We start from the raw sequence: 14562 nt of genomic DNA on the forward strand, positions 1-14562 counted from the left end.
TAGAAAGAAGCTTAAAACCTATGTATTGATATGTCTCCGTAAGGGAATCAAGTGTGTGTAGACGGGCATAAACACTGCACTGAAAATCAGCTAAACCCCATTATAAAAAGAAATTTCAAAAAGCAAAAAAACACAGAGTGATGGAGAGAGAAATTCTTACAAAATTCGTCCAGGCGCTGTAATGCACCGTGAATTGAACTTATCTACACACACTGCTGGATGAGACCTAAGGCTGAACACTTGGAGCTGAGCAGATTGGTGAGGTTGTGTGAGGAAATGCAGACCCATTAAAGAAATACTGCACGCCACCCATTCCATGGGTCCCAACTCTCCAGGTTTAAGGGAATCTTCCTACGCCTCAAACATGCATGGGAAACAAAGAGGATGGTACAGCGTGTGATCGGGAAAGGTTTCTTAAAACCCACCTCATTTTTCCTCTCCTGGTGCTCGGGTTCGCCATTCCAGCCGCTTTACTAACAATCTCCCCATTTGGAGAGTCAGCGCATTTAACTTCCTGTTTCGCACAGTCTGCAATTAGTGCGGAGGATGAACGGTATGAGGGGGAACCAATGAGAGAATTGCTGTAGGGGTTTGGACGGGCACATGCCACTCTAATTTCCCATCCGGAGGAAGAATTATCCAAAGGCTCAGCCTGCCGCTCCAGAACCAGAATAGGGTCTGAAGCAATCCTGTGGTTTTGCGGCCAGCTCACAAAAAAGCGAGTTGAAAATGGAGCTCAGGGGCACTGTAATTCACAAACCTGCAGAGTTAAGAAGGGCAACTTTCGTCGAAAAATATATTGAGGTAAGGCAACGAAGAGGATTCGAAACCAAGGCAGAATTGCAGGAAACAGGTTTCAACAGGTAGATTGGAGTCTCCTTTAAATTAAGCACATGAAAAGCGGCAGAACTTCGACAATCATGCAGTTGGCCAAAAAGAGCGTATGCGTTTTTTCCAGAATATATTCAGGAAAAAACGCATACGCCCATTCTGGCCAACCAAGTAAGCGGGCAATGCAAATCCCCACAACAAAGAAGACTCTCTTCCCACCGGTCCAAAGGGCCATCTGAAAAAAGTGTAAAACCAGAGAGGCAGGACAGGCCATGGAAAAGAGGGAGCCTTGTTACCCTGATGGGTGGGATGTAAATTGCCAACAGCCACTCTGGAGAAGGGTACGGTGTTTCCTGAAACATGTAAAAAACAGAGCTACAGAGCATAGGGCACTTCCACTCATGGGCATGTATCTTGGGAAAACGAAAAATCAACAAGACACAGACACCCCAAAGTTTAGGGCTCTTCTGTTTACAAAATCTTCGACTTCGGTACACCTTAAATATCCCGGGAAAGAGAAAAATGGATAAAGGAGTTCTGGTACTTATGTGCAATGGAATATCACTCAGCCATGAAATCAATGTCAGAAGGCCAGCAGCAGCAAAATGAGTGGATTTAGGTACGATGATTCTAAGTGAAAGAACTCACAAAGGAAAAGAAACTTATCATAAGATATCACTTATAGACGGAATGTAAACATGGCTACACATGAGCTGAATACAAAACAGAACAGAATCACACATTTAGAAAACGCACTTATGCCGACTTAAGGGGAAAGGTGAGGTGGGGTGATGCATAAAACCAGAGTTTGAAATTACCACAGATACCGTTCCATAAACCAAATATGTATTAGACAAGACCTACTCTTTGCTCAGTGAACTGGACTCAACACCCCCTATGCACCGCAGAGGAATATAGGTGACTAGTAAGAAGCTTAAAACCTATGTACTGATATATCTCCGTAAGGGAATCAAGTGTGTGTAGACGGGCATAAACACTGCACTGAAAATCAGCTAAACCCCATTATAAAAAGAAATTTCAAAAAGCAAAAAAACACAGAGTGATGGAGAGAGAAATTCTTACAAAATTCGTCCAGGCGCTGTAATGCACCGTGAATTGAACTTATCTACACACACTGCTGGATGAGACCTAAGGCTGAACACTTGGAGCTGAGCAGATTGGTGAGGTTGTGTGAGGAAATGCAGACCCATTAAAGAAATACTGCGCGCCACCCATGCCATGGGTCCCAACTCTCCAGGTTTAAGGGAATCTTCCTACGCCTCAAACATGCATGGGAAACAAAGAGGATGGTACAACGTGTGATCGGGAAAGGTTTCTTAAAACCCACCTCATTTTTCCTCTCCTGGTGCTCGGGTTCGCCATTCCAGCCGCTTCACTAACAATCTCCACATTTGGAGAGTCAGCGCATTTAACCTCCTATTTCGCACAGTCGGCAATTAGTGCGGAGGATGAACGGTATGAGGGGGAACCAATGAGAGAATAGCTGTAGGTGTTTGGACAGGCACATGCCACTCTAATTTCCCATCAGGAGGAAGAATTAACCAAAAGCTCAGCCTGCCGCCCCGGAAGCAGAATAGGGCCTAAAGCAATCCTGTGGTTTTGCGGCCAGTTCACAAAAAAGCGAGTTGAAAAATGGAGCTCACGGGCACTGTAATTTACAAACCTGCAGAGTTAAAAAGGGCAACTTTCGTCGAAAAATATATTGAGGTAAGGCAACGACGAGGATTTGAAACCAAGGCAGAATTGGAGGAAACAGGTTTCAACAGGTAGATTGGAGTCTCTTTAAAGCACATGAAAAGCGGCAGAACTTCGACAATCATGCGGTTGGCCAAAAAGGGCGTATGCGTTTTTTTCTCAATATATTCAGGAGAAAACGCATACACTCTTTTTGACCAACCAAGCAAGCGGGCAATGCAAATCCGAACAAGGAAGTCTCTCTTCCAACCGGTCCAAAGGGCCATCGGAAAAAAGTGTAAAAACCAGAGAGGCAGGACAGGCCATGGAGAACAGGAAGCCTTGTTACCCTGATGGGTGGGATGTAAATTGTCAACAGCCACTCTGGAGAAGTGTATGGTGTCTCCTGAAATATGTAAAAAACAAAGCTACAGAGCATAGGGCACTCCCACTCATGGGCATGTATCTTGGTAAAATGAAAAATCAACACGACAGAGACACCGCAAAGTTTAGGGCTCTTCTGTTTACAAAATCCTCGACTTCGGAACACCTTAAATATCCCGGGAAAGAGAAAAATGGATAAAGGAGTTCTGGTACTTATGTGCAATGTTATATCACTCAGCCATGAAATCAATGTCAGAAGGCCAGCAGCAGCAAAATGAGTGGATTTAGGTACGATGATTCTAAGTGAAAGAAGTCACACAGAAAAAGAAACTTATCATAAGATATCACTTATAGACGGAATGTAAACATGGCTGCACATGAGCTGAATTACAAAACAGAACAGAGTCACACATTTAGAAAACGCTAAACATGCATAGGAAACAGCTAAAACAGCTAAAACATGCATAGGAAACCCAGAGGATGGTACAGCGTGTGATCAGGAAAGGTTTCTAAAAGGCACCTCATTTTTCCTCTCCTGGTGGTAGGGTTCGCCATTCCAGCCACTTTACTAACAATCTCCCCATTTGGAGAATCAGCGCATTTAACCTCCTGTTTCGTACAGTCTGCAGATAGTGCGAAGCATGAAAGGTATGAGGGGGAACCAATGAGAGAATAGCTGTAGGTGTTTGGACAGGCTCATGCCACTCTAATTTCCCATCAGGAGGAAGAATTAACCAAAGGCTCAGCCTGCTGCCCCGGAAAAAGAACAGGGCCTGAAGCAGTCCTGTGGTTTTGCGGCCAGCTCACAAAAAAGCGAGTTGAAAATGGAGCTCAGGGGCACTGAAATTCACAAACCTGCAGAGTTAAGAAGAGCAACTTTCCTCTAAAAGTATATTGAGGTAAGGCAACGAAGAGGATTCGAAATCAAGGCAGAATTGCAAGAAACAGGTTTCAACAGGTACATTGGAGTCTCCTTTAAAGCACAGGACAAGCTACAGAACTTCAAAAGATTGAAAGATTGAAAAAAGATCCAACCTCCTCAGGGCTTTGTGGATGCTAAGCTGGGGGCTCCTGCTGGGGTAAAGTTTCAACCTCCTCAATGAACTCTGGATGAGGCGCTTGGGCCTCCTGCTGGGATGGAGAATTTTCAGCTTCCTCTGCAGGCTCCATAGTTTTATCTGGGCTCCTAAAAAAATCCCTAGGTCGCCTCTCCTCAGGTTAAATGGCATACATACTGGTATCCAAACAACCCTGCAACTGTCGTTCTAGACCGAGTGTTTTTTTCGAAATTGGCCTGTAGTTCCAACAACAACTTTGGCAAGCCGTTGATGCTGAACTAGATCTTTCTTCAGGTTTGGGGGTGAAACAATAAACTTCATTGGTTTTGAGCTCTTACTACCTAGAGGTGGAACAAGTATTTCAAATGACTGGTGACCTTCAGCGTGATCTAGACCTATGTTTTTAGTCTTACTTTTGTGTCCAGAAGGCAGAACCAAGGGTAATTCTGATCCCAGTCTAGCACTGGAACTGCCTCTGGGAGGTTTTGCACTGGAACTGCCTCTGGGAGCTTGTGATGTTGGGTTTGCTTGTTATTCAGATCCTGATGTGGAACAGCAAACTGATCTGGCCCTATAGGCAGCTCTCCAACCGAATCCATGTCCAGGTATGGAACCTCAGACTCAGTCAAATCCTGATGAGGTGGGGCCAACATCTGCACTGGAGACTAGGACGTCAAGTAGTTAAAGCCTCCGGCTTCTGCCAGGGATGTAAGGGCATGGGGCAGTTTGGGAAGGGTTCTTAGGCATGTGAAGACAAAGCCTCGGTCAGCCGTGCGGGGTTGGGGATCACCTGGACGGGGCCCATGGCCCACTCCGGAGGCTGAACTGCCTGGACTAGAAGCGACCGTTGTTGCCATGTGAGGAAGAGCCGTGGGGTGCAGCCACGACACAGAGGCGCAGCCGCGACATAACATGCGGCGGCTCCCAGGCACAGTGATCGAGGCCAGTGAGGAGCCGGAGCCACATCTTACTCCAGAGCCAAACCGAACTGCTATGCCAGTGCCGCGACTTGAGGGCTCACGTTAGCAACCTCGCGGCACGGCCCCGCAAAACGTCCCACCCGTTATTTATGACGTCTTTAGTTACGCCACCCTTATTAGGCTCGTGCAGAGATCCAGTCCGCGCCACCAGAGTGGGACTTTCTCCCAGAGTCCACAGGGCGCAAGCCATCCTTCCCCTTGCAAAGGTGACAATTACCTCCTGCTGGGCCCTCTTCCCAAATCCGCCCTGCGCACCCGGGCCGCAAACAATGAGGCGGGATTTGGGCTGCAGACCCGAGTGGCCCCAAACTCTGACAGCCCTGGGGTTGAGGGGGGTTGGGAACGATGCAGAGCTTCCCGTGGAAACCAAAGGACCTGGCATTCTGGGAAATTCAAAAGTGCTAGTCCAGTTCTGGCAATCTGAACTCTTCCTCCTCAAAGCTGAAGTCTGAGAGACATTCTTGCTCCCTTTGGCCAAACGGCTGACATGAAAAGTAGCTGACCTGCAAAATGAGCACCAGTTAGGGTGGCGGGATGGGAACACTCCTTACAATTATGCTAAAATGTTGCCATTTCCTCCAAACTCTCAGTATTCACGTCTCATGATTCATTCACCACTCTATTATTAGGGGGTCACCACTGAATCAGTGATGACTCCAGAATTTCTGTAGGAGGGGTCTGGGGCAGGTGAGCAATTCATTCTGGGAAAGAGTTTAAAACCAAGTGAATGGCCCTTTACATTAGCATGGGAAAATGTCCCAAATCCCACCTTGTCTCAACAGAGCCATTAATCTAGAAAAAACTACAGTGCCACTTTTCAGAGGTCTACCCTGTGTGCACACATGGAGAAGACACTTAGAATGTTAAAGTCAGCATGTTAAGTAATTTTCTTGAAATACTGTAACTAGCATCCAGTTTACTTTCTTCACAGGCCTTTTCATAATCTATTTAATTTTAGTCCTTTTTAATTGCCTGTTACACCTTTAACACCTAAATTCCAAGAGAGAAGGAGCTTCATCTTATCTCCACTGCCTAGCACATAATGGTTTCTAAATGGAACTGATTCCAAGATTGGCCTCATTTAGGAGTGGATCTGTTGTTATAATCAGGTTTCCAAAATCTTTAGTATCAATACGGAATCCTTTCCTCTCACATTTCATAGGAAGCTAGACTTCTTAAAGCACAAACATGGATACGTTTCAAGTTTCCTTGACTGATTTAAATTGAATTGAAATAATTATTTTGTACGGGAAAAACTTTAAAAAATTTTTCATTTTTCACAACATAACCACCTTTTCTTTCTCTACTTTCTTCCCTTCAAAACAAACTTTGCGACATTGGGGTGAGTTAAATAATCAGAAATCTAGGCAAAAATTAAGCTCTCAATGGCATGAAATACATTTTTTGCTCATTTTAAATAAAAATCCTATATGCAGTACATTAATGTTTTCTTTTAGAAATTACGTTGACAACTTAATCCCTAATTCGAGGCATCCATATAACTTCTTTACAGAAAGGTTCTTTGGCAAATTATTTAACACAAGATATATATGAGATCTGGGTAATACACCTTACTTGAAAGGCATGAATTGTTTTTAAACAGTGTAGCATAATCACACTTAAGACCATAGTTACTTTGTTCCCAAATCCCTGCAATTCTAATTGAGGGGAGTTCTAAAGGTCCTGTGTCCGCAACTGTAGACGTACACTGGTGGCCCTCAATCCTGCTCTCCAAACTTCAAATAAGGGGCCAGAGACAAGGCTCAGAACTTGGAAAAGGCCAGAAATTTCCTGCCTCAAAAGCAGTTTCAGAGTTTCACCTTTTCCTAAGGAACACAGAGCTGAGTAGACATGCTGAAGTCTTCCATATCCTGCTGGTTGTTTTGAATTATGGCTACACTGGCTGTGTACCCCTTGAGCTTTTATCTCCACATACTTGAATTAAATCCTGTAGTTCCTCTTCGGTTCTAGCATCTGTGACCTCTTCACAGGGTCTATATGCCACAGCTGTTTTACCACTTTCTGTAATAAAATTAACAAGGATCAATTCAGAAGTTTTCTTGTTCTTAAACTTCCTATATACAATGGTAGCACCGAATAATTAGACATTCTTTTGACTTCTAAAAGCAGAAAATAAGAGCATTTTCCTAGAAGTTGCCTCATCTGACACTTCAGTTTTTATCATAATTATTTGTGAAAACATATATAAGAAGTATCAACTTTGGTTCAAAAATTTATGATCTTAGAAATAAGGAATAAGGACATAGAAATTAAAAGCTGTGGAAAAAACATGTTCAATCACAATACAATTAAATAGGAAGGCATTAGGTGGGAGTCAAAGTGAGTTCAAACCTGGGAGAGATACCACTAGACTATAATAGATACTTCCTATTAGAAGCAAGGCAAGTGCCTGTTCCTTGGGACCAAAATTCTACCAGATACAATGAACATAGCTTTAGAGACAGAGAGAGAGAGTGAGCATTTGAACACTCTACTGGCAGAAACTGGCCCATGTACATTTTGCACAATACAGCTTTCCTCAAGGCAAGTTAGGGCCACCAGGCTTTTTGGTCTAAGTTTTGGGTACATATAAGGAGTACCTTGGCATATTAGGCACAAACAACCCAGGCATTTAGTTTGGTTCTTAAAGGTTGTTACCCAGAGTTGACAGCTGATGGAGATTCTGCCTGATGACCAGGAAAATCAAACTTCACTGGAAAGATTGCCCAGGGTGGAAAGCCAAGACCAATCCAGGGTCAACTCTCACAAGCAAATAAGGTCTCTGACAACTTAGCTAGGATTTCTCAGTCTCTAAGCCTGTAGGGCTGTGAAGCAGGGGAGCAGTTCTGTTCCGGGGATCTACTAATCATAAAGTTTCCTTTGGGCACAGCTTGTGCCATTCTCACCGCTGCATAACTCGATAGGGAACAAAACCAACGCTATTCATTCGCATGACCACTTTCAAGGTTTACAAAAATGTAGCCGATTATTATATAAGAATCATATTCACCCACTACATCAGAATTGAAAACTGAAATTAAACTGATTCCAAAAACATAATCTAATAAACTCTTCAACAAGAAAACAGCAGTAATAATAATAGTCAATATATTTTGTCTGCTTACTATGTTTCAGGCATAGCTCTAAGATTGTTAGGTTCATCATCCCGTTTACTCTTACAATATCCCCCATTTGGTGGTAAGCTTAATTACTAACCCTATTTGCAGATAAAGAAATTGCAGCTTAGATATATTAAATACCTACAAATGTCTCTGGCTACAAAAATCTAAAATTGCAAGAACAAGAAAATCTAAGAGACAAAATTAGGACTCAAACACCGGTGTCCAAGGCTTATAATCACTACACTATTCTGTATGAGAAGCAAGCAATTGAGGAAGAAGTGGATCAAACACTTTCTGTATGAACTGAGGCAAGTCATTCTACATCTAAACACTGGGGACAATAATATTTGCTGTCGTTTTTCTCATAAACGCCACAAAGCACAAATGTAAGACTGCTGCTGTGAAAGCATCTGGCGAATGAAAGAATATGTAATGTTTTAGATAACCATTATTTTCATCCAATTAACTTTTCAAATAAGTTTATTTGCTCACTGAAACTGAAGTACTTCAACGACAATCAAAAAGGTCCTACCTAAAACCACATTCAGCAATTTCTGGAATGCATCTGTCATAGCTTTCTGAATAGCAAGCTTCTGGGTTACCTTCCTTCTCATAAGGAATGATAATGACCCAAAATCCAACCAAAACAGATGAATTTAAAATGCCTATATGAATAACTGATTTCTAGGTTATATGTTTAAAACTAAAAATGCATCTGTGATTCTTAGATCATTACCTTAGTGATTAAGGGCAGGCACAACACTGGGCTACGGGTGAATGTCTCCGTTGCAGGTATACCCTGGCATGGCACATGCTTACTGCTCGGATCTATTCTGGAAGTTCCTAAAATACTAGATGGGAAATGCAAACCAAGAACGTGGCACAAATCTCATATTACTCACAGATTTCAAATGGAGAAGCTGAGGCTGCACTGCTACAGACACTGCTCTCCTCTGCGTAAAGGGCTGGACTCATACAGTGAGATAGATTTGGTTGTAGTGCAGATGATCTGGCCTCTCCTCAACCATCACCCACTCAGGTGGATGGTGGAGCCTCCTCCACCCCATTCGATAACAGCCCTGCCTCTGACTTAAAACCCTAAGCCCAAGTGCCATGGATTCTACGAAAAAACTCAGTACCAATCGGAATCCCCTTTCTAGGGATCTACATTTACTTATTCTGCTCAGGCCCTTTTATAGCAGGCAAAGGCCTGAACATTTACACAAGAGTTTATTTCAATCTTTAGACAATGATTTTGTTGGGATAACTGAAGCCCAGAAGACATATGCATTTGAAGGACTATTTTAGCCCAAAAATAATTATTAACCAAAAAAAAAAAATTCCTAATTTTCCCTCCTCCTAAGCTTCTTGGCAGGCAGGAGTTCCAAATTTCTGAAGATTAAGGTGCTGTCAGGTATTCCCTAAGATAAAAACCTATAGTGTCGGGCAGAAAAATTCTGCCCAGGGCTTTAGTTGCTTAGAGAAGGTGATGATGTATCTGAAAAGTTGAGTTTCGGAAAGAAAGGAAAAAAGAGAAATCCCACTGCCTCACCTCCCCCCACACACACATACTGGAAAACAGACCTTCCTCCAACTTATCCAAAGGTTCCTCAGCCATGCCAACCCAGGGACTCCTGCACTCGTGGGAGGGCAACACCATCTCTAAAGCACAGAAGACCTTCAGGCTTTGCTTCTGAAGTGGTGTCACAGTATCTTCATTTTCCCTTTCTTCAAGGTTAGAAAGATCCTGAAGCTGTTAGGATTTTGAATTAAAGGCTAGACTTCAACATATTCTGTTGTTAGAAATAAATACCAAACTCCAGCAATCCCAGGTAATAGTTTAGGTATGCTATCCCTTCAAAATCAACTGAGACTTGCAAAGGAATGACTAGATATGGACAACTATTTTTTATGATATACCATAGAAATACTGGAGAAAATTATGGACACCACCATCCAAGTCATTGAGATTATCACTAATTCTAGGTGGAAGGCCAATGCTCAGATACTTCCATGTGGAAGTCTCTCACATCTCCTCCCCATAGCCATGTTCTATTCTTCTCTGTAAAGTCTAGGAGTTCGATGTTGAAAAGAGTCTGCTTAGTCAAAGAAAGTCTACAGAGTTTACCTTAATGATCCTTTTTGACCACTCATGGAAAACAAAAATGTAATTTGCCAATTCTTGGCATCTGGAGCTGTTTACGGCAAGCGTATTATGATGAACCACCTTATGTCTGGTGCCAAGACGAACCTAAAGACATAAAAGACTTAAAACTATCACAACCCTACATAGAGATTTATTTTGGATATACCTGAGATTTATTAATTCCAATTTCATAGAGTGTTTGTGAAGATTAAGTAGGACATTTTAAGCAATGAGTTCACAGTGAGTCCTAAATAAATGTTATTTATTATTTTTAAGTCAGTACTTTTCTGCATCATTTCCAGGGCCCCTGATTAACAGAAGGTTCCCTGACATCCGGTGGTGAAAGTGATGATGAAGGCATCCAAGGAAGCCCAGCAGAAGCCTATTATGGGCCTGGGGGTAAGCAAAGGAATGGACTGTTTTACTCGTCTCATCCTGTAGCTCCTGCTTGAGAATATGACCTGAAGAGGAGACAAGATGGACCTGCCACTGAATTAGGACCTGAATCTGTAGCACCCCCTCCCCAAGTTACTAACCCCTGTTAGAAGAGGGAATATGTATACCTCTATAAATGTAAATAAAGCAACGAAAAGAATTAGAGGTTCATCTGCATTAACAAGCTTCTTTGAGAGTGCAAATATTTCCAGTCTTAACTCTCTAAATAACTTACATATTACTGTGGATTTTATACATCACTACTTCTTTCTGAAATGTCTATTTCCATTTGAACAGGGTGTAGTATATAAATTTAGTCATAAAAATTCAAATAATACAAATAAAATCAAAGCATTGTTAATTCTTTGTTGATTTGTTTGTGCATCTTCCTCTGTCACTAGTTTATGAGCTCCTCAGTGCTTGAAGGAACCACATATTATTCTTTCCTTCTTACCAGAAAGAAGAATACATATTGGCATATAATAGAGGAGTGATGGTCTGTTGACTGAGTGAATGAATGAGTACATAAGAAAATGAAGTTACTTTCTCCAACTGAAGCTGCCTGCTGGGAAGGAGAAATGAAGATTAATTTTTAAATATTGAGTGTCGCATGGGATGCTAGGCCCTGTACGGTGAGTCATAATGGAGCTGTCGTGGACAATTAGGAAGCTTCAGAAGGGCTTGAGCCCCTGGGTAGTAGAGACAGCTGACATCTGGGATAACCTTGCCACAGGTCTTGCTGGCAAACCTTTCCCTTCATGCTACTAAGAAAAGCTCAGATACATTAGGCCTTTCCTTGGTTTTATTTTAAGATGTTATTCACTTTTCTGTATTTATAAAAAACACAGGGGAAGTAAGATAAGAAGTATGTATACCTGCCAATGAATAAAAGAACACATAATTGGAACTTCCGTGCTGGTGCAGTGGTTAAGACTCCATGCTCCCAATGCAGGGGGCCTGGGTTCGATCCCTGGTCCGTGAACCAGGTCTCACATGTATGCTGCAACGAAGAGTTTGCACACCAAATTTCAGGAGCCTGCAAGCCACAAAAAAAGGAGCCTGCCTACTGCAAGTGGGGAGCCCACATGCCACAACTGGGGAGCCCTTGAGCCGCACCTAAGGAGCTATCTGCTGCAACTGAGATCCAGTGCAAGCAAATAAATAAATAAAATTGAAAAAGAACGCATAAGTAAAGTAGGGAAAAATTTCGGGATTGTGGGTAGTAAACTAAGGCTCTGCATTAAATATACAAATCTAATACGAATGCCCTTTCCTCTCAACTCTATAGTGACTTGGAGAACATTTTCTTCATTACGCTATCAGTGACGGGCTATATGCTGTGAAAATCTCACAACCTACGCTTATGGAATGGTCTTTATGTGCAATATAAGAAAAGTACTCATTACTCACAACTGATACTAAGTAACTGTTTCATAATCTTTCCAGGACCATCTGTCATATCTGAGTGGTACGTGAAATGGTCGCAGGGTCCGCAAATAAAAGCATGTCTGACAAAAATCATTTCAATCCCAGGGAGTACAGCCAGGATTGAAGAGGGTGTTAAACAGGGTACAGAACTGAGAGTTAGTGTACCTGGAGTCACATCTGAGGAGAGTTCTCAGATTCAATAAAGGTGAAATCAGTGAGTACAGAAATATGGGTGAGAAGAGGCAGCAAGGTCAGTAGGAAGTAGCCAGAGCAAGAAGCCAATCAGAGAAGACACACAATTATAAAGGGAAAGGTCTGGGAAGTCTAAGCCTCACTCCCTTATTCAGAGGAATTGAAAAGGCCCTGAACATAATGAAATGTTAATTCTGGGGAGGTAAAACTGGACGGCATGTTAATATGGAATAAGGTTTCTACAATGCACTAAAGAATATTTACCCATTTTCTGGAATCTGAAGTGAGTTCTTAATAGGCAGTTTGAGAGTGATGATGATGATGAAGCCTCCTTTATCTTACATCTGACAAAAGTTTGTCAAGCTTGGGACTTCGCTGTTGGCACACTGGTTAAGAGTCTGGGTGCCAATGCAGGGGACACGGGTTCGATCCTTGTCCGGAAAAATCTCACATGCCGCAGAGCAACTAAGCCCGTGTGCCACAACTACTGGGCCTGTGCTCTAGAGGCCGTGAGGCACAACTATTGAAGCCCGTGTGCCTAGAACCCGTGCTCCACAACAAGAGAAGCCGTCGCGATGAGAAGCCCATGCACTGCAACGAAGAACAAACTCCGCTCGCCGCAAATAGAGAAAGCCGGCATGCAGCAACAAGACCCAACACAGACAAAAATAAATAAATAAATTCATTAATTAATTAGAAAAATTTTTGTCAACTTCACATATTTAAAATCCACATAAATGTATATATAAGTAAGATTCTTGTGAAGATTTCTTAAATTAAGGGGCAGCAGAAAATGCCATGGGGTTTAACATCAGTTAAGTTTGGGTTTGGCCTCTAGTTTCCACGTTTACTGTCATGAACCTTAAGTAAGTCACTTAAGCATCCTGAGTTCGAGTTTCTTCATCTAAAAAAAAAGAAAGAAACAACTGGGGAACTGGGGGAACAGTGGAGCAGTGCATGTGAGAGCATTCTGTACACCACAGTGCTGTACAAACGCTGGCCATTATTTTTGTTTGTCGGTTTGTTTGTTTTTTCCCTGGTATCTTAGTTCCCAGACCAGGGGTTGAACCCGGGCCCTCAGCAGTGAAAGTGCAGAGTCCTAACCAGTGGACCACCAGGGAATTCCCGATGGCCTATTAGTTTTAAATTCAGCACTTCATCCCAGTAGAGCGAAGAATTCCACATTTGGACCCACCTTCACTGGAGATGTGTGAAAAAGCTGCTTCTGGTCGCATGGCTTTTGGGCTCTGTGGGCATCCCTTGCTGAGTAAAACTTGATGATGGCAGAGAACCCAGGACCTCCCACTGCTGCGTTTGGGAAGAGTCGGACCGAATACAGAAGGCCAAACTGAGAGAAGACTGTAACAGAGAATGTTTTAGGGTGGTCTCACACTAAGTAAGTGCAGTAAATTTCAGGCCTAGGAAACCAAACCGCCCATTCCTTTATATTCCCCCAGCCCTTCACCACAGGCAACTGTGGTGAGCCTGTAACTCCAAACACTTCTCATTTCATGAACAAGGTTCCGTCTGAAATCCTAAGCTTCGAGAAGTATTAGGAGGCAATTCCTTCTGTTGGGGACTAACTCTCAAAAATCTATGGGGGTGAGCTGACTGCTCAGGTCGTCTCTAGGACTAAGATTCCTCTCAGCAGAGACCACAGGCAGATGAGGTACTGAAGCAGTACCCCGGGGCGCCCAGTTACTGGGGCACGGGGTGTCTTCCTCCACCCTTCCCTCCCCTCCGGCTCGGCTCAATTGCAAAGCCTCGGGGGTGGGTCCAGAGCTCAGCTCCCACACCAGCAAGGTTTTGTCACCCTCGATGGGAACCGCAAAAGGTACCAACTGCACCATCCCACCGTCACCGCACGTGCGCTGCTCGGGGAGCAAGTGGACTACGCTTGCGCACGCGCACCCGTGCTTTTTAAATACTTAGTGGCAATAAATCTAATATATAGAAAAATAGTTCAAAGCCCCTGAGTGCTTTGTGAATAGAAAAGCTTGAGATTCAGAGCAAGTTCAGAGCTTGACTGTCTAAGAATAAATTAGCTCTCCATTCCATTAGAAGGGCTAGGTAGCAGCTTCTGGTTATGGAATCCGAAACTCTCAGGCTCCAAATAGGACATAAAACAGCATCACTTGTACTCTTTATAAAATTGCAGAAACAAACAAAATAAACAAAACTATATTTACACCTGTCCTATAAGACAAAGGGTACTTGAGACCTAATGTATATAAAATCAGTTTACAAACTGTGATGCACTATATCAATAAGTTCTCATTTGCAGAGAGCAC

At 42.9% G+C, this 14562-nt stretch overlaps 1 protein-coding gene across 1 annotated transcript; it reads right to left on the minus strand.

The window, feature by feature from the left end:
- Positions 1-5349: 5349 nt before the first annotated feature.
- Positions 5350-14121, minus strand: LOC309817787 (RAD52 motif-containing protein 1-like; the record flags this gene model as incomplete). Its single annotated transcript, XM_082682088.1, has 7 exons — positions 5350-5451; positions 6885-6970; positions 8603-8679; positions 9633-9823; positions 10199-10321; positions 13467-13619; positions 13999-14121. The coding sequence occupies 7 exons, from the start codon at positions 14119-14121 to the stop codon at positions 5350-5352; spliced, it is 855 nt and encodes a 284-aa protein (XP_082538214.1).
- Between the last annotated feature and the right edge of the window lie 441 nt (positions 14122-14562).

Source organism: Grampus griseus (genome assembly GCF_964374135.1).
Source record: "Grampus griseus genome assembly, contig: HAP1_SCAFFOLD_209, whole genome shotgun sequence".
Taxonomy (NCBI): domain Eukaryota; kingdom Metazoa; phylum Chordata; class Mammalia; order Artiodactyla; family Delphinidae; genus Grampus; species Grampus griseus.